The sequence below is a fragment of the Malus sylvestris genome, chromosome 5, assembly GCF_916048215.2.
Source record: "Malus sylvestris chromosome 5, drMalSylv7.2, whole genome shotgun sequence".
Taxonomy (NCBI): domain Eukaryota; kingdom Viridiplantae; phylum Streptophyta; class Magnoliopsida; order Rosales; family Rosaceae; genus Malus; species Malus sylvestris.
In genome coordinates this window covers 2,054,665-2,074,466 of record NC_062264.1, presented here as the reverse complement: position 1 = coordinate 2,074,466, position 19,802 = coordinate 2,054,665, and the positions used below count along the sequence as shown (strand labels likewise).

At 35.4% G+C, this 19,802-nt stretch overlaps 3 protein-coding genes across 8 annotated transcripts; all 3 read right to left on the bottom strand.

Moving 5' to 3' along the window:
• Nucleotides 1-1,668: 1,668 nt before the first annotated feature.
• LOC126621597 (uncharacterized) lies at nt 1,669-3,084 on the bottom strand. The gene is made up of 3 exons (XM_050290136.1): nt 2,966-3,084; nt 2,226-2,850; nt 1,669-2,018 (listed from the first exon to the last, which is right to left on the bottom strand). Exons 1-3 carry the CDS (start codon nt 3,082-3,084, stop codon nt 1,818-1,820), a joined length of 945 nt encoding a protein of 314 aa, XP_050146093.1. The 3' UTR covers nt 1,669-1,817.
• A 3,453-nt stretch (nt 3,085-6,537) lies between these two features.
• Nucleotides 6,538-9,294, bottom strand: LOC126621276 (2-oxoglutarate-dependent dioxygenase 19-like). Its single transcript, XM_050289671.1, has 4 exons — nt 8,994-9,294; nt 8,294-8,526; nt 7,608-7,935; nt 6,538-6,942 (listed from the first exon to the last, which is right to left on the bottom strand). The coding sequence occupies exons 1-4, from the start codon at nt 9,228-9,230 to the stop codon at nt 6,700-6,702; spliced, it is 1,041 nt and encodes a 346-aa protein (XP_050145628.1). The 5' UTR covers nt 9,231-9,294; the 3' UTR covers nt 6,538-6,699.
• A 3,493-nt stretch (nt 9,295-12,787) lies between these two features.
• On the bottom strand, nt 12,788-19,585 carry LOC126620933 (TOM1-like protein 3). Of its 6 annotated transcripts, none has more exons than XM_050289256.1 (11): nt 19,383-19,584; nt 19,045-19,099; nt 18,728-18,887; nt 17,895-17,973; nt 17,512-17,610; nt 17,267-17,380; nt 15,948-16,093; nt 15,035-15,116; nt 14,198-14,283; nt 13,932-14,120; nt 12,788-13,752 (listed from the first exon to the last, which is right to left on the bottom strand). In XM_050289256.1, the coding sequence occupies exons 3-11, from the start codon at nt 18,835-18,837 to the stop codon at nt 13,086-13,088; spliced, it is 1,572 nt and encodes a 523-aa protein (XP_050145213.1). In that variant the 5' UTR covers nt 18,838-18,887; nt 19,045-19,099; nt 19,383-19,584; the 3' UTR covers nt 12,788-13,085. The 6 variants fall into 6 exon arrangements, with proteins under 6 accessions (XP_050145213.1, XP_050145214.1, XP_050145216.1 ...); XM_050289257.1 differs by having other exon boundaries at nt 19,049-19,099; XM_050289259.1 differs by lacking the exon at nt 17,895-17,973 and having other exon boundaries at nt 19,383-19,585.
• Nucleotides 19,586-19,802: the final 217 nt, after the last annotated feature.

The following is a 19,802-nucleotide window of genomic DNA, read 5'->3' as shown; positions in this document are numbered from 1 at the left end:
AGCTGATGCAATGAGTGAAGGAGGAACATTACCAAAGAAAGAACGATTAGATGTAGAGGACTGCAGAGGATAGAAACCGTCTTTAATTGAACCCCACAAAAGCGTCTTCGCCGTAGAATGATCCTTAACAACGGATCTATTAGAATCAAGGGTTGATGAACAATAATTGTCTCGGAGAAATTGAAAAGCAGACAACAGATTGTGCTTCATGTGAGGTACATGAAGGACATTGTTCAGTTTAAAGGAAGTAGCAGGTGTACGGAATGTAGAGGAACCAACATGAGAAATGGACAAACCTTTACCATCACCTATGTATACTTTTTCTTCACCATGGTAGGGAGTAGAAGAGTGAATATTGGATATGTCATTGGTGATGTGGGAGGTAGCTCCAGAGTCAATCAACCAAGGAGGAGAGGACTTGGCATTGTAACGAGCACACATCGCTTAGAGCTTGGCAGGAGGAATTCGACCAGAGATCTCCAAATTCATATGGTCAAAGCAATCAATGGCTTCATGACTTGAATTTCCACAGATTTGACAAGGAGCTCGAGGACCAGAAGAAGAGCCTCGAGAGTGAGCTACGGTATTGGTGCGATTGAAGCTATTGTTGAAATTGTTGCCTCGATAATTTCCTCGATTACCACGATTATTGGAGAAGCGATTGTTCTTTCCACGATTCGAATTATACCGAAAAGATTGCTGCAGTGGTTGATTCTGAATGACATACGCCTGAGGCGGTGTGGGAAGTAACGGTGGCTAAGTTTGGACCGATAAAGCATGAAACAGTTTAGTATTATTGGATGAGGTAGCTTTCTTGCGACGAATCATAGAGAGTTCTTTGGTGAGTAAGAATCCATGCAATTTATCCAAAGATGTGGAGGATAAGCGAAGAATGATTGAATCAGTGAAGGACTCAAAATCATCAGGAAAACCAGCAAGAGTGGCTGTAATGAGATCTCGATCAAAGATTGGGGCTCCAGCAGCAATGAGAGAGTCAGAGATCTCTTTGAGCTCTTACAGATAATCAGACATGGATTGTGAACCTTTTTGAATGCTTTGAAGTCGCGATCGAAGCTGATGAACATGTGCATCAGAAATGCCCCCAAATCGTTGCTCGAGTTAAAGCCAGAGATCACGAGATGACGAAACACCAACGGTGAACGGAATCACCTCCTCAGACAATGTGGAATTGAACCAGATCATGAGGTTTTGATCTTTCTCATACCAAATTTCGAACGCCGGATTCAGAGTGCGATCGAGCATAAGTGGTGGTGGACAAGGTTCGGTGCCATCAACGATACCAAGAAGTCGATAATGCCTAAGAATTGGGGCAAACAGAGCGCACCATGGGAGATAATTGGACCGCTTGAGCTTGATTGGCACCACGCTACCAATGTTTTGGATCGTGAGAGAGGTATAAGGAAAGGAATTAGGGTTTGAAGAGGGATTTGGAATTGGAACCGACTCAGAGGGAGAAGAGGTCGCAGACGGAGACGCCATGGAAGATCAAGAAAACAGATCGATGATCGAAGATCAGAGTACAAAATCAGCAAGAAATTCGATCGAATTTGGGTAGAGATCAGAGAAGTAGAGCGGAAGAGAAGAGGATTGAGAGAAGCCGCGAGGCGGTTGGCGATGAAACCATAAAGGAACTGAGAAGAAAATGTATTTCTGAAATATTACAATTTCATTACTTGACAAAAATAATTACATGAGTATGGTATTTATAGTCATAACAACAACAACAACTAATAACCTTTCTAACTAACTTGTATACATAGCACATTACAATTAGTTAATTAAAAACAGAATGTATGTCATGATTTGGCATCCTCATCTTTAACATTGACCACCACCTGCGAATATACTACACTTATGTGCAAGGTGTTCATACTTGTCACTGCTCTGAAAAGAGAGACCACTGCAGGAACTATGTCATCATTCAAGCTCCTAAGATGCAAGCCCAAATTACAAATATCATGCAATGGTTCCGTCACAGAACCTTTCCCGAACAAAGCCTGCAATTTTTCGTAGGAAAGTTAAATAGATAGAGGTCAATAAACCGAACACTATAAGGAAAAGGAAAAACAAAATGTAGTAATAGATTTCAACTAAAGCAGTCTCCACTCTTCAGAAAATTGTATGTAACCTACAAAAAGATTTTAGTAATTCAAATATATCGTTTTAGCAAAAGAGAATGTGTTTAGAGGATAGTGTATCGTTACCTTAGTGGCCTGGTCGTTTAGAATAACAGTTTTAGCATTGCATACACTGCGAAGAACCTCAAAAATATTGCCGCACTCATTTGCCTTGGGCCACAATAAGATCTCGGCTTTCTCTAAGGTCGTATGCTTCCAAAACTTTAGCCTGTTCGTCAAATGACCCTCCAGTTTCAACTTTTTAAGATTTGGAGCAGATATCATCAAAGATGTGCTACTTGGTGATGAAGAAACGTTTTTCCAAGCTATATGTATCTCTTCGAGTTTCTCACCAGAGATGTTAAGATGGAAGAGGTCTCCATTATTTCCAGAAACCAGCTTGAATGATTCTAAAGACGAGCTTTCAATGCTGATATTTTGCATCCCTTTAACTTGAATAAGCTGTAATTCCTTAATGCTTCTGCAAGAGCTTGAGAGCCAGGTGCAAAACCTTCCATCTACAAATGTAACATCTCTCAACGTCAATTGACGGAGATTGCAGGAGAAATATAAGGAAGGAACTTGAAGAGTTGTCCCGCGCAAGTTCAGGGATAGAGACCCCAACGATGGACAGAGAAGTATGCATGACAAAAACGCAAAAATGGTCATACCAAACACAGTGAAATCAAGGTCAAGCTCTTCAACTTTACACCTTATTGCATTGTGAATCCAGGTGATCACTCGATAATGGTCATCAATTAACTCCCTCGGAGATTCAAAATCAACAAACAACCAACGAATGCGAAAACACTAAATCCTATTATCACCGCGATTGATCAAGAACGTGTCCAAAGAATTGTACAGCTCTCCTCGCCTCCAGTTGCAACTTGGTATAGAAATTGCGTCGAAACTCACTGTCGGATTTGATAGGTACAGTTGTCTGCATCTTTTGGACACAGCGCTCGCTCGAGTGAGGTCTTTGAAGGATAGGAAGGAAAGAATGTGATGAGCAACTTGGATCGGAAGATTACTAAATCTGTCTAGCGTACTACTCTCAGTACAAGCTCTAAGCATTACACAATTTTCAGTTCGTTGTAACTTATTGTGCCCCATGATTTTGTTTCTGTTTGTGACAGTAAGAGCACCCTTAATTATGAAATGTTCAGATAAGCTACAAGGATTATTCTCCTAAAATGTCAAGAAAAATAGAATGAGATTCTCATCATATTTCACAACTTAGGGCTGGTTTGGTATTGTTATGATTTGAAAAAAAACTACTTCTGTTGTGCTATGAGAATAAGCTCATTCTTGCTGCTTCACGTTTTCAGCTTTTTTTATCCAAAACTGTGAAAATAAGTTGTTTTTAAGTGTTTACCAATCATCTTTTTAAGCTCACCTTTCTTTTATACCCATTTTTTTATAAAAACACATTAGTATCAAACCAGTACATAGAGTTATCCAGTTAAGTGCTAGTATCTAAATTAATCAAACACGTAAACACACAAATATATATGTGTAAATAATAAGTAAATAAACCCAGATTTTTTGAATTGATAAAAAAAAAAAGCCCAGATGCAGAGAGAGAGGATGAAAGCATAACAGAAACCCTAAAACCAATAATATCTCATATTTCTTTTTAACTGGCGTGAAGTAAATAATTAACTAAAAGCCAAAGGCAGAGATATAAAATAAAAATACAAACAGAAAATTAAGGCAGAGGCAAAAACCAGGGAAAAGTACCTGATTTCAGTTTCAAAGTAGGAGAGCGGTAGAGACCTGAGAAGAAAGCAACCCAAAACGCAGTCTGTAATCATACAGAGAAATCAAATTTGGGAATTTGTAGAAAGAAGAAATGAGAAAAAAGGTAGCGTTTTGGGGCAGATGGGATTGTAGGATAACAAAGAGAAAAGAAGGCGGGAGTTTTTGGTGGGTTTTCGTTTTGGCGGTACACAAATCTCAACGGAAGAGGGAGAAGAAATCACAAACTGGACGCTAGATGACTATCTGACATATTATGTTTTTTTTTACACGAAAAATATCGATATTAAATTGTGAGAATTCAGGTTAAGAATTCCTTAGCATTTCTTATAAGAAAATTCAAAAAATTATTTTCTCTATTTCCTAATAATTTTTGTGCCATTAGCCCATGGTGTTTGTGAAACTTATAATTTTGTCTCAAACGTTTCAATTTAATCAATGTGGTTGTTCTTTTCGTTTTTCTTCTCACATCAATTTGATCTTATATATCATTCAAATTCATTAAAATCCTTGTTAGTGTGCTGACGATGATAAGATGATGGTGATGATGATAGTGAGGTCGGTGGCAGTAACGATGGTGGTGGGCATGTAAGAGTGTTGGTGATGATGGTCTAAATTTGGAATTTAAACTTTTTATTTATTATGGTTCTAGTATATGTCATTTAGTCATTTATGGAAATGACATCGATTTAGATGAAGTTTAGTATTGGAATTTGTGACATGCATCATTCTTTTTTAATTTACCCTATTATTATTAAATATACATCACCTAATGAATACAACCTACATTTACTTTTTCAAATAAAATTTATCTTAGTACACCTTACATACTTTTCCTGCTACCCTCACACTCCACACTTTCTACATACACCTCACACTCTCCACAGGCACTCCACCTCAACTTGCTTATTCTGTATTCATTTGTTAAAAAAGAAGCAGAGGAAGATGTTGTAAAATTTCAAAAAAGTAATTAATCAAATAATTCTTTGTGGCTAATTGGAAATGGTCATAACCCTTCAAACAGAACATGCATATTAGTGTTGGTTTGTAACTGGAATAAGGGAAAGGTTATCATCTTTCATTTTGAATGCATAATGGTTGTTTGTAAATCACACACTGGAATGATCGTATTGTTAGAGATATGCCCTGAAAGTCAATCTTGAGAAGAAACCTTTCAAGATAATGTCGAAATATTTGGTGATGACTAATGAAATACACAAGTAAAGCCCTATTTAGGACTATGTCAATTAAACAATATGTGTTCAAGTAGTGAATCCATGGACAATGGATTAATCGAAGAAGTAATGTTAAGAGGTTTGACTAATGAGGCATTTCCATAATCATAATCCTAAAAGGTTCTCTGTCCTTCTGACAATCCAAATCCAGATATATTAGTACATACTATATCTACTTCAATAGGAGGATGGCCCGTCTGAAACCACTCGTGTAGGGACACTAAGACTAGTATGTAGGTGCTTGTTAAGGGAATGAGCTCATTGAATACAATAAAAAAAAGTACTCACATGAAATTCCACATACATGTTAAGCAAGCAACCCAACAAGTTGGAATAATGCAAGTAATCCTTTGACCAAAGACATCATAGTTGTCATGAGGATACCTTGCTAATCAATGACAATGAGACATGACCAAATCTCATATTGGATATGTTCTATGCATTGTTGTGGTCACTAACTTATTCTCAGATAGATTTGAATGTTCAACAAGGAATTTCTAATCCTCAGTATGAGAAGAAGAATAATCTATGATATGATTCAGGAATCTTTGGCTGAAGTATCGAGCATAATAAAGGAAGACATTCCTATATGTCTCAATAGAATCATATAAGTTAGAATGATTCCAATAGTGATTTGACATAAAATTAACCGTACCCTAATAACATGATTGAGAGTAATAAATTAGAGAATGATTGGGTAGCCATGACACATGGCTAGATGCCATTTTTGGCTTGTGTGGTTCCTCTTGATGATTCATCACATAATTGTCGATGTAAGGGAGAACTAAAAGTAAGTTTTAATTCACTAAGTGATTATAAAAGTTCTAACCAATTGTATTGATACCAATCACCTTATTACCTCGCTAATTAGAACCTAAAACGATGAGATAAGTAAGGGATGATGGAATTAATTGATTATATTAATTAAGTAATCAGAAAGTATTAAATTAACACATAGAATCGATGAAACTTCTCCTTTGGGCTTAAAGGCAGTTTAGGTCCTTAGTTAATTGGGTAACAGACACAAAAGATTAAAGTCTCTTAGTTAGTGTTGAGTTACATTATTTAATATTAAGTGAAAAAAAAAACTAAAAAGGAAATTATTTAATATCAAAATGCACAAACCCGAGTTGTTAAACACCAAAACCAAATGATTAGGAACGAAATAATAATCACACATCAGCAATGGGAGAGGGCTTTTTCAATACACTTTATTACAAGCGATATCACTGTTCTAATATACACTAAAAGAGGGTAAGAATTTGAATCTGAAATGCAGTGAGTTCAAAAGAAATACCCTATCCACCAGTACGACTACTAAGGTACAACAACACGAAACAAACGTGATTTATGATGGCGTAGCTATTACTAGTAAAATTGCGACACACAAGCCAAAGTGTGGCAACTTCTGCAATACCTTATTCATTATTAATTAGCACCATAACAAAATATTGTTTTTAGGATCAATTACATTGATTACTTCATAAAAGAAACACACACATTATTTAAATATTTTAGCACACGACATCTCTGTGCCAGCTTTAAGCTTAAATACCTAGCTGCTTAATTCATATCCGAAGTTGTTGTAGGCATGATTTTCCATCAATCTCATGGTAACCATTGGCTTCCAAGGAGTCCTTGTATATCATCCCTCGGTATTTTGGCGGGTGAGACTCGTCCACAAACTCTGGAACTGGTTTCACGAATGTGTTGTGTGATGGTCCGTGTACTGTGGCCACAGAGACTCTTGTAACCTTGTTGTTTAGGATCACACGATGCATAGGACTCTTGTACTTCCCATTAGTTAAAACCTATTATAATACAAGCAATATTTGAATCAAAATTAGCTTAGTTATACATTAACAAACTTGGATACTTATCTTCTTTACTTTATTCTAAGTTTTGTACTAAAAATGTAATTGCACTTCAATTGTCCGGGTTATTGAGTAGTACGGAAAATGAACCGTCATAATTGCATTGAGGAAATACTATATGGAACCCCATATGTTCATACCTCTAGTAAGTCGAATCCATTAGTTCATAGGTTCGATCTTTGTGAAAGATAAGACTAATATAGTATGTGAGCAATAAATATGGCACATATAAGGTTTCCCTTCATACGGCGTGAGTCATTATCAATACAAAAATGCTAATCTTATCATATTTTTCATATCACATTTGTACTGCCTCTCTAATAAAGATGAGACCTATATGTGTAGGTGACCATACCTCTATTAGAGAGATGGTACAAGTATGATATAGAAAATACGGTAGCCTAGCACTACTCTTCTCAATGTCCAAGAGACATTATTTCCTTGTTTGTTGGGTTGGTTCGCGTATGCAAACGAGCACCGGCGGCCTCATCTCTATAAGATATGGGTCAGCAATGTAATTAACATGGTTGATTATGTTACCATATTATCGCATGTCCAAAAAGAAATTATGGGCTTAAGGTATACAACTAATGCATATTTACCTCAAGATGATCCCCAATATTAACAAAAATCGAATTAGAAGGCATTTGAACATTGATCCACTTTTGCTTATAGTGTAATTGGAGACCGCCGTTGACGTTTTGTACAAGGGAAACTAGGTAGCCAGGATCGTGATGCGCCGGCAGACCGATTGGAGTGTTTGATTTAAACCAGGGGGGATACACGTTCATTGCAGAAACATCGGCGCCAATTTCCAACCCTAGTTCCTTTTCTAAGTAATTTTCTTCGAATCCCAATGTTTTTGATACTGCCTTTGCCAAGTTTATCATCACCTCTCGGTCCCTTTGGTAATAATCTTCCAAAGACTTGCTGTAACACATAAAAGAAAATTTTGAAAGGCCAGTAGTTACGAAGCTAATTAGAATATACATCATAAAAGTGAATTTATATGCTTTACCCTCAAAATTTTCAACCCAAAGTTGCATTATATTGAATATAAGAACGAAAGTAATCATAAAAAAAAACACAATTATAGAATCTATGTGGACGATGTAAAAACACTATGAGGTTGCTCGCAGAACAAGTAAGGTCTTGTTTTTGCTTTTGTAGAATCTTTATAGAAAGGAAATAACTTTGGAAATTCTTGATTTTTTTTGTGCATTGGAAATTCTAGCAATGAAGCAGCGACGAATTTCTTATAAACTCAAACACAACTATTTTCTTATACCTGAAACCTGCTGGTTTGTCAGGCCCTTGAAACTTTGGATGTGGGAGAACTTTGAGATACTCCCGCTTGACAGCTTCATGATCCCCAGGTGAGAAACCTAGCCCCCATCTGATCCTATCTGCTGAATCCTTCTTCTCATACTCCAACTTTTCCTCCTCCGTCAGATTAAAGAATTCGGAAACTCCCTTCAGTGCTTTGTCAAGTACGCTATCCGGCAAACCATGATTTATCAGCTGGCAAATTGTTTAGTACATCCTCAGAAAACCTACTTTTTTATACAAAATAAAATAAAAACCTAGGACGGAATAAGGAAAACTTTATTGACATGAAAAAAAAAAAGAAATAGAAATAGAAACATGCATTTCTTTGTGCACAAGACAAAAAATGTCATAGAATAAAACGCAACACGTACCCTTCTTTGTTATATTCTCGTGGGTTTATAAAAACTGATCTGCTTAGTTCCATAATTAATTATAATTTTATTTTCTTTTAGTAAACTATGGGATATTTCCACCATGGCATCCCCGTGCCATAGAAGTTTTGGTAGAGTGGGTAATCAGTATCTCGTCTCTGTGAACATCTGAAACACACTTGAAGCTCTATGTGTGTGTTATATAATACACGTGTTTAAGAAACTTTAGTCGGTTAAATTAAATTGTGCATACAGGTGTAATGTGTGTAGATGAGAGGAATTCCATACATAAAAAAAGCCGTACTCCTCACAAACATAGGCAAGATATTGGAGGGCCTTGAGTCGTTGATCGACATCACCAGAGAAGATCATGCTGTAATCAATGGTGGGGATTTCATCATCAGTAGCTGAAATGGAGTGCATTTGGCAGTTGATGCTAGAGGAATCAGTTGAATGATTAAAGGAGGTGGCCCTTTGGGTATCAGAAATGTTTTGGGTCAAAACTACTGGAGCTGTTTTAGCCATTGAAAAACAAAGAGCTAGCAACGTACAACTGAACAAATTAGATTAAATGAGGAGAGAACGTTTTACTTGGATTGAACTTCGACCATTGCCTGTTTTTATAGTGCTATGAAAAGTTAAAAACATTGTATTTGGAGCAGTTCAGATGTGGACTTCCCAGAACTCCATCTACGTAATTTCTAAGAACATTTTGTCAAATTTTATTAGCCCTCTCCAATATTTTTTTTTTCTTGTTGAATATCTGTTTGTTCCTCATTTAGATAATATATAACATTACGATGGATATCCGCTCATAGAACTCAATTATTTTTGCAAGGGGCTTGTAGATCAGTTGGTTAAGAGTATTCACCTTTATAACTCCTCAGGTCTCAAAAGTCTATTCCTTCACTAGCGTTTGTATTAAGAACAAAATAAATTTCTCCATGCTGTCGAGGTTTAAAAAGAAGAACAAAACAAAATAAAAAAGCTCAATTATTTTTCTAAATCGATTGGGGTGTGTAATCTAGCATAATAGCACGTATTTTACATGTTCCTAGTGCCTAGTTACAGTTAAGTTCACTATACATATTGAGCCATTGCACAACTTTGTAACAAGATTCTCAAATCAGTAAGAAATCGAGATTTTTTTCTCCGCATCTCTTTCACTCATGTTAACAATGTTTGCAGAAATTCTAAAATAACTATATTGTTTATCAAATGAAATTAAGGGATGTAAACTCAAAATAAGTCTCAAATGTAATGGTTAATATTATTGACAAGGTTGTATTTGTGAGTCTACTAGTTTTGTGAAATACATATTTTTTTTTTGCCAAATTAATTTCCACACTATAAAAGGTAGATTTGAGAGCGAGACATGTCAGAGAATAAAAGGAACACATTCAAATCTTAAATCATTAATTCACATCCAAACTTATAAGACTAAAAAAAGGACTCCAAAACCAAATGAACTTATACCTAATAACAAGAAGGCATTTATTGACGAAAATACTAAAATCAAAAAACAAATCTGCGTCAAAATCCATGAGAAACATGAAGGCTATGAGAATGGACCACCTTCCCCAAGACGGAACAAGGCTGTGGCCAATGAATTTTGGAAAATATTTTTAATCGGAACATGTGCCTAAACCATAAAATATGTAATTCATTGAGCATATAAAAATAATAATAAATGAAAACTTTTCTAGAAGTTGATCAACTACTAGGGAGATTGATTATTAGAAACTTTTGGACTGACTATTAGAAAAATAAATTTTCTCCTAATGAGTCCAAAAATGGAAATTGCTTATTAGAATAGTTTATAATCTTTTTATTTTTGTACTCTTTGAATTGACTATAAACAGTTATACAATGTAGCCAGTCCAAAATAATTATTTGCCCTTAATTTCTTAGAAGAAGAGATAATCCTTTTATTTTTCTAACGCTTGGTAAATTCCATTTCATTTTGTTATCAATTGACCATCCTTAGCAAAAACATCTATTTTAGAGGTCAAAAGTAGATTATCCTCTTGCTTTTAAAATAGAATAATTATTTGCCCTTAATTTCCTAGAAGAGATAATCCTTTTTATTTTTCAACGCTTGGTAAATTCCATTTCATTTCATTATCAATTTATCAATTTATCAATTGACCATCCTCAGCAAAAACATCTGTTTTAGAGGTCAAAAGTAGATTATCCTCTCGCTTTTAAAATAGAATAATTATTTGCCCTTAATTTCCTAGAAGAAGAGATAATCCTTTTATTTTTCAACGCTTGGTAAATTCCATTTCATTTTTTTATCAATTGACCATCCTTAGCAAAAACATATGTTTTAGAGGTCAAAAATAGATTATCCTCTCGTTTTTAAAATAGAATATTTGCATAAAAATTAACTAAATAAAATGATAAAATGTAAAGTTCTTCAACAGCAGTAGGTGGCAATAAATATAAAAGGTGCCTATGGCAAAATACTTGGCAGTCCAAACTCATTTGTTGACCGGGAACCATTATCCAAATTATATTAAATAAAAATCATAACAAGTGGTCCAATGATAAAAGTGTGAAGTGCGGCTCCTCAATAAATAAAAAATATGAAAGGTTTCGTATTCGATATTCCGAGCCAATGAGTCTACATGACTGAGGATAAAATAAAATTCCACATGGGCAAAAATAATTAATTTATTAATAAATTTGAAAAAAAATAAATAAGATCCTCCCTGTTTTTCTTGTGCACAGTACAAGTAAAAGTCAACTTGGAATTTGGGACTCTGAACATAAGGACAACTTGGACTTTAGCATCTGCTCTGCACACACGGCTACTTTTCTAGCCGTAGAAATAATTAATAAGTTTAGGATAATGCTATGGAAATCAAAATTTTAAACTAAATTTGTAAATTAAGTCATGTGTCACTAATAGCAATTAAACATATTAATCAACACTTAAATGATAATCCAATCATTAACAACTACATCATTTGGTTTACAAAATTTTGTTTAAAATTTTGATTTTCCTAGCATTATCTATAGCTGCAACGTTTTCTTTATCGGAATTTAAATTTTCTTAGATTAAAATGTTCATAAAATTAATTTACGATAGTCTACATATTTATTTAAAAAAATTAATTTAACAAACAAAATAGCCTAAGTTCATTCTTTAATAATGCTAAAATTTTAGGCTAGAACGGTTGGAGCAGAAAAACTGTTTCTAGGCTAAAAGTTAAATTTTACAGACTAAAATATTTGGCTTTTAGCCCAACCATTGGAGATGGTCTAAAATGGAAAATTTACTATAAAGTCTCGGCCAACTGCTTCTTTCCATCTGATGGTCGAAACGTGTTCCCTGCCTAAATAGGGGGTTTGAGTTTTTGTTTTTGGTATTCTATTTCCTTGCTCTTGGAACGTTAAGGTCATTTCACTAGTACTTCACAAAAGTCTCTGAAGTTTTGGACGTTGCACTAATACACCGTAACATTTCAAGTTTAAACACAAAAGAGCTTAGGGAAGAGGCGTGATTTCCTAAAATCCCTTCAAATCAATCAAAATTCTTCACGTTTTAAAGTACTTAAAAATCAAATCATAATTGAATACATGTGAAGTTTTATGGACTACTTTATTTGGAATGAGTTCACTCAAATTTATATGTAGTATTATAAACTCTTGAAATATCGATGATCCAAACCGATCATTTTGAAGCACTAACTTACTTTCTAGGTACTCGTTTGAGCACATTTAACAAGATTCTTGATGATCCAAACCAATCATTTTGAAGGGCACCGTTGAATAATGATTACTCTTGCAAAATCTCATTCAAATCGAAAAATCATTTAGTTATCCAACTACAACACCATGAACAAAAGAACTTGGTGACGTCAATAAACAATAAAATGTCACTACGAAAATCAAAGGGCTCAATCATGTCTAATTTAAGTAATCATCAAAGTCCACGGGAGGCCGAACAAGAAATCAAAGCAGCAGGCCGAACAAAGGACCACGGCGGCAGCCAGTACACACGTCTAATTATTAACAGAAGCCATCCGCCAACGATTTTTGGCAGGCAACTGGGCAAGAAGTCAAACCTACCAATATTAAATTTCAATCTCTTCCTACACACATACATACATACATACATACAAACAAACAAACAATTTGGCCGAGTGTTAAAAACAAGCTGAGATCAAAGAAATCAAACAATAAGGTACATCAATTATATGTAATGCGTGCTGGACATCTCGGAAACATACCAACTAAACATCATAGACAAACCAAAACCGAAAAAGTTCCTACCAATGTTTATTTAGCAACACGTAATCCCATGATCTCATGTATGTAAAGACGAGGAACAAGGTCCAGAGCCGGACTGACTGATACGCTGATGGGCACAATTCAAAATGACCTATTCGAGTTCGAAGGCGAGGATGACTTGGCTTTTGCAAAATCAACCAGGTCCTTGAAAAGAGCATCTTCCTTTTTCACTTGTTTTGTTGGGGTAGACGAATTAAGGGAGAGATTCTGAGTCTGTCCCACTAAGTTGTCATAAGATGCACCAGATGAACCAGATCCGCTGCCTGGAACGTTTTGTTGCTCAAAAAACTGTTGTCTCTGGTTATACCTGGAAGGTGGAGGAGGAAGGCTGACAGGAGAGTGATCATTGCCAGGAGACCGAGGATTCCCCAAAGACTGAGTATCCCAAGGAGCAGGAGGTAGCCCATCAATAGATTTGCTTCTAGGAGCCGGTTCATCATATACAGGCTTTCCCGTGAATATAGGTGATGGAGTTGTGTTTTGGGAAGAAGGGGGTGAGGGTGATAGTGGAGCCAATCGTGAGGTGGAGCTGGAATGAACTGGAACTGCAAAGGATGTGGATTCTGATGCTGCAGAGGATCCTTCAGATTTGTAGGCTTCGCCACTGAGGTAATCAATCAGGCCAGGACCTAGAGTGATTGGCCTTTGCGAAGACGGTGGAGGAGGAAGAAGTGGGCTGACTCGCACAGGTTCAGCCTTGGCATTGGCTGATCTCTGGCCCTGTCCTTGTGAATTATCTCTTGATGACCTGCAATGAATTTCACCGAATTTTTAAGAGGAACAAGAATATTAAAAATAGAAGATTAACGGAACTTACAATCTTCATATTCTTAATCGCACACATATAAGCAAAATTAGTAGAAACAAAAACAGGCAAAAATGAAACAATAATACAACAAAACTCAGAAGTGCTCCTCTAACAATCACCTATGCGCTAGTTGGGAAAATTCATCCTCAGACTCATCATCCTCATGGTTCACATTCACAAGTGGCACAACTGAAGATTCTGCTCCTCGTACTACAGTTGTAGTTCCTTTCACAATATCGTCATGCCGGGAAATTACACGCTGCAGATCATCGTTCAGTGCCAATCCCTGACATAGAAGATCCTCATCTCTGAAAGGAGAGCAGCACAACTGTCACTATTGCATCAAATCTATAAGTCAAACTCAACATTTCATTAAATCACTTACGCAGTCTCATTCACAAGAAGCATGACACGCTTTTGGTATGAACGGCACTGATCAACAAGGTCAACAATCACTTCTTCCTTCAAACCCTGCCACATTTTGATCATTTATGACCGTTCAATTTGCATATATTAAAAGCCCGTTGGTAATACTTAAGAATTTGGTTCATTTTTTATTATTTAGCAAAAGCCAAAGTGGAATTGTAGGGGGAAAAGAAGGAGAAAGAAAGGGCTCAGATGGGTGAGCTTTACAATGAATATGGAATGGTACTTATTATTTAAACAAAAACCAAAAACCGAAAACAATCTCAACTATTTTTCTCCTTCAAGTTTTTATTTCACCCATTCTCCTTCAATCGTCCAACCCTTCAACAAGCACAAGAAAAATGCAACCCTTAAAGGTAGTAAGTTCAAAGTACTTAACCGCCTAATTCCGACTTTGCTAAAAGTCCCAATTTCAAATTTTACAATCACAGTAATTGATACCCAATTACTAGCCTCCTTCACCTCTGGATAACTAGCCTTATAAATAAAGTTCTGTTATCAATATTTCTCTTTAAATAATTTAGATACAGTGCACATGTAAAGAAAAGTATCACAATGGGCCATAAATATGCTCCAATATTAACCATATACTATTTTCAGAATTTTTTAACTGTGGTAACAGTCGCATATGAAACTTTCACCACTAGATTGCTCCACACACAAAAACGACAAAATAGAATCATTGTCCTCTCAACAAAAATATTTCTAGAAAAACATAAATGAGAAACTATCTTCTAATAATACCTTTTTGGAAAGAAATTAATCAGAACTCAAAAATAGGTAGAAAATATATTACCTCAGGATGCTTAGGATCCAACACATTAAGCATTTCCATCAACACATCTGCAATTCCTCGAGCATTCTGAATCTCTGGCAAGCTGATTAAAGACAATTTCAATCAGGGATTCGGGATGGATCTATCATAGCTTCAATAATAATTCAAACAAGTCATAACAAAATAAAAAACAATCCCAAAGAATAAAAAAAGATAGCATCTGTTACAATATCACGCATTTATGTTTTAATTATGCGAATGATGGAATAACTATACAAAGGAAAGAAATGCTTTGAAGTCTATCGTTCAATTATCTTATTAGCACAAAATTCAACCAAGCAAAGATGAATTCTGTCATAAATTACAGTTATGGACATTCAACAAGCAGCAGCTGAAATAGTTGCATAAAAAATCGAAGCTGTCAGACATCTTTTATAAAAGATTTAAGACCTAGAACTAATGGGATTTATAATAATAAGGATGTAAGAGACATCCTCATGTCAAGGGGAGAATTTGATAAATACTTGACAAGGTTAAGGCCTTTCAGATATATGGTCAAATTTGTCTGCACTATTAAAGCACGCACAACACATTCAAAATTGATGATGAGAAAGGTATAAATTTTGTTTACAGAAAATGTGATTCTATTTATAAGAAAAAGAAAAGAATGTGAACAAGAAACAATCGAATCACCAGTTTATGCAAAACTGTACAATATATGTATAACATGTCATACTGAGGGGTTTAATCCTGGGACATTTTCCAATTGCCTACATCTATTTTTAACCTCTTTCATGCAACCAACTCGCAAGTTTATCATTATGATCAACATGCATGTAAAGGAAACAATAATTGTTTGAAAAGGGAATAAATATCATAATGAAAAGGCCCAAAAAATGTATGTTTCCTAGGAAACGATATTCTCAGCTAGTACCTAAGGCCAGATGCATCCGACTGGAGAGAAGCCTGAATGGCAGCATCATCATATGATGTAACAGGGGAAACGACTGGCTGGGTCTGGGGTGGAGTAAATATTGGTACACTGTTCTCTTCTCTTGGTGGAAATTCAACTCCAGCAGCCTGTCAGTTATCAAAGAAAAGAGTTAGGGGGAAGAAGAAGCTAAATAAAAAGAAAATAATTAAAATCCATAGTTTGTACCAATATTGAATAGCAAGTTTATATCTAATTAGTGCTGACCAAAATGATGGAAATGTTATTTTGGACCTATTAAACGTCATTAAAAGGTGTGAAGGTAATTGCTTTGAAATCCAATAGTGTGAAAGCTGAGGCATAGAGGCATTGTGTTTTTTTTTTTTTTTGTCAGACAAGGCGAGGGGTAAGCCTCTCGGACATGAAATCTTATAGGAAGTATATAAATAATGCAATACTAATAAGTTGAAGTACTAGTGAGTTATTAAAGTATAATAATCAATCCCTAAATGACCACATATAAGTAATAATAGTCATTCAAGTATAATAACCAATCCCAAAAATAAAAAACTCAATTGGTCATAAAATATTCAAACCCCAAAAGATAAACTCAGTTCACCCCAATACTCGTGGTGAATAGAACTCATACCAACATCACTATCATATTGGTCTAACCGATTAATGAGAGTATGGCAGTGGCTTGCACTAGAGGAGGGTTTGCAAGATCACTATTACTTCCATCATTCACAACATTTACTATCATTTGTCAAAACTGAAGGCAGTTGGGCTGAACATGTTTACCCTTTAATCTTAATTTGATTAGGTAATATAATTAAACAGAAATGTTTGAAAACATGGCCTATTAAGCAACTCAAAAGAAAAATAAAAGTGTAGAATGTCACTTATTGGACCAGCGGGCCAAGCAGGGTCAGACTGGTGATATCATAAAGATATAACAACATGAATCTATTCTCTATATACCCATTCTTAGCCAGATGAAAGAAATATCCTATAAGGCAGTTTTAAAAGGAAATACTTTTCAAAAAATGGGCTACTTTGATCAGTTTACCCAAAATTATTTAGATAGTTCCATGGGGACAGCTCAAGTACACATGCAATATACATAATACAGATTGAATTTTATAATGGCTTGAGTTTTAACCTTATAAAACTTACACGACTTCTACAAGATACTGACCGCATAAGTTAAACTTCATACAAACCATAAATGCTAATATCTCAAGGAAAGATAACCCTAGTTGTTTGCAGATCACAAACAAAGCTTAACATGAGTATAACACAGATGTGATAAAAACAATTACCCTCAATTCATTATATGCTGCATGGTACTGGGGAAATCTTCCCCTTGGTCCCCCAAAAGCTTCTTGCCATGTATCTATCAGAATTAGTATCTTTTCCCTAACATTCAAGTCCGGCTGCATAATGGAATTAGAATAACAAAGCAGAAAGAAACTTAGTATCCTATTCATGCACATACTGGAAAGGGAAAATGAAACAAGAAGTCAGTAACAACAGAAAACAAAAGGTTGGGAGAGAAATTCAGCACCTTCTTCTTTACTATTTTGACCATTTCATGCAAGATATCACGCTCAACGATCTGCTGAAAAACATTCTCACCACAGTTCTTGCTCACAGTCTCCAATGCCTGCATCGAATAATATATTAGGAAAAGGAAAAAGACATCATTGCTCAGAAATAGCTTGTTTTGTGCTGATGATAGGGTATAGCAAGGCAACCACGGAACCATGACTGGTCCATCATAAATCACAAATTTATTGACATTTTCACAGGTAAACATATTTTGGGATGGAAAGAGTACCAGAAACTTCACATCATGAATTTCAAATTTTAAAAGAAAGAGGCAAAATTTATGACAAGGAATAACACAAACAATATTGAAAGTCTCAAAAGAAAAGGAATAGTGCTAACAAAAAGAGCCAGGAGTTGTATTTTTGGATTTTTGCTGCCCAGGCGCTTCTTGAGTATCTTCAAGGCATCTTTTGCTTGCCTGAAATTTCAATCCAATTCATTGGCAAAATAAATTTACTTGCATTCTGAATATTTAAATTGGGAAAGAGGTTCTATCAAAAATAATAATAATAATCTACAACAATAGAAGATAAAAGAGGATAGTCTTCTGCGGAGTTTAAGAGCTAATAGATGTTCAAGATATCAAAAGAGCTGGATACACCAAGATGCTCATAGAATCTAGTGAAAAATAAACGACTACTTTTACAAAGTTTCCGGTTCATCCCAAATCAATGTCACGAAAACTTTCTACTACCCTGTCAATTTTTCAAGTGTTACTATTCAAGAGGACAGGAGTTCCTTATGAGATAGCCACATATTCATATCAGGAGGAGATCACCTCTTCTATCAGGAGCCAAGTAGTAACCTTCGTGTGTGCATGCATGTGTATATTTGAATACATGAATACACACACACATATAAAAAGAGAGAGAGAGAGAGAGGAACAGAGAACATAATTGGCAAATTTTATTCGACATCAGATGCTTTTACCATATCCTAGAATCCATTAGAAAATGTTTCCCTTGTTGGACATTAGGATGAATCTATCCATGCATTACCACGTAATAAACTATGAGCACTTTCAAGTTTAAACCAAGACTGCGCCATCAATATTTCAGAAAGATTCAACGTACTCTGCAATTTAAGTAATGTGACCTCTATATGGGTGGTTATACCTATACATTAAATTCAAATCTAACAAACAAAACTGAGGGAAAACAAAGTATTCATACCCAGGCTCCACATTGATGATATCGCATAATTCGATATTTATTGCCCAGTCTGGACCAATCAACATATCACTTGTTGCCCTCTCAGCACAAGCTGCAGCATTACCAGCCATGTTGAATGTCCTAATTCCCCTTTACTTAAGTCCTTTATCCTTAAAATTTCCTGAGAAAATAAGCCATAAGCAAGTTCAATTACGTACAGTCCCGTTAGTTGTGAATGTAAAAGAACTCAATAAACGCAAGAAAAGGAAGCTCATACACCTATCACTAATTAGCTGGATGTCAGTAATCTTGTTCAATTCCAAAAGTTATTTTCTTACCCACCAAGACAAAACTTATGAGAATCCCAATTCAACTATTCGCTCATCCCAATCACTACAAATCCCAAATCAAAAGAACAAACAGTCAGATCGTCAATAAAGTACAATTAACACCAATCAAAATTCAACGTCAACTCCGTACCCACAAAAATTTGAACGCAAAAAACATAGGGAAGCAAAACCCAATTGGATATTCGTATTAAATTGAAAATCAACAATCGAATTAGCAAGAAAATGGCCCCGCGCTTAAACCCAGTTGACAAAAAAGATCAGAGAATAAGACAAGGGAATGAGAAGATTTGAGTATTTTGGGTCAGGATCTCAGGGAAAAAGCGTACCTGTGAAAACCCAGTATCAAATAGAATCAGAACCCACCGAAATGCCAAGATTTGAGAATTTGAGAAGAGGAATTGGGATAATCACGGGAGTGGGTTTTCCTTCGCTTTTCCTTTTCTCTGGGTTGGGGGATTGTTTTTGCTTGTTTGGTGGTAGTTTCTTCTCGTCAGCTTTTGCTGTTTAGAAATTAGAACCAAAACTTGGGACTTACAACTTTTTCTACAAAATGAAAAAAATATAAAATAAAAGTCCCTTTGTTTTTTTGTTTTTTTTTAACAAATTTGATACTAATGTATCGCTCGTCATTTGATTTTTTGAGTGTTGTTTTATAGGAGGTATTGTATTGGCATATTATTTGTTCATAGTTAGACAAATTAAAGATGAAAGTTCAAATTATAAAACAACGTAATAGAATGGATTCA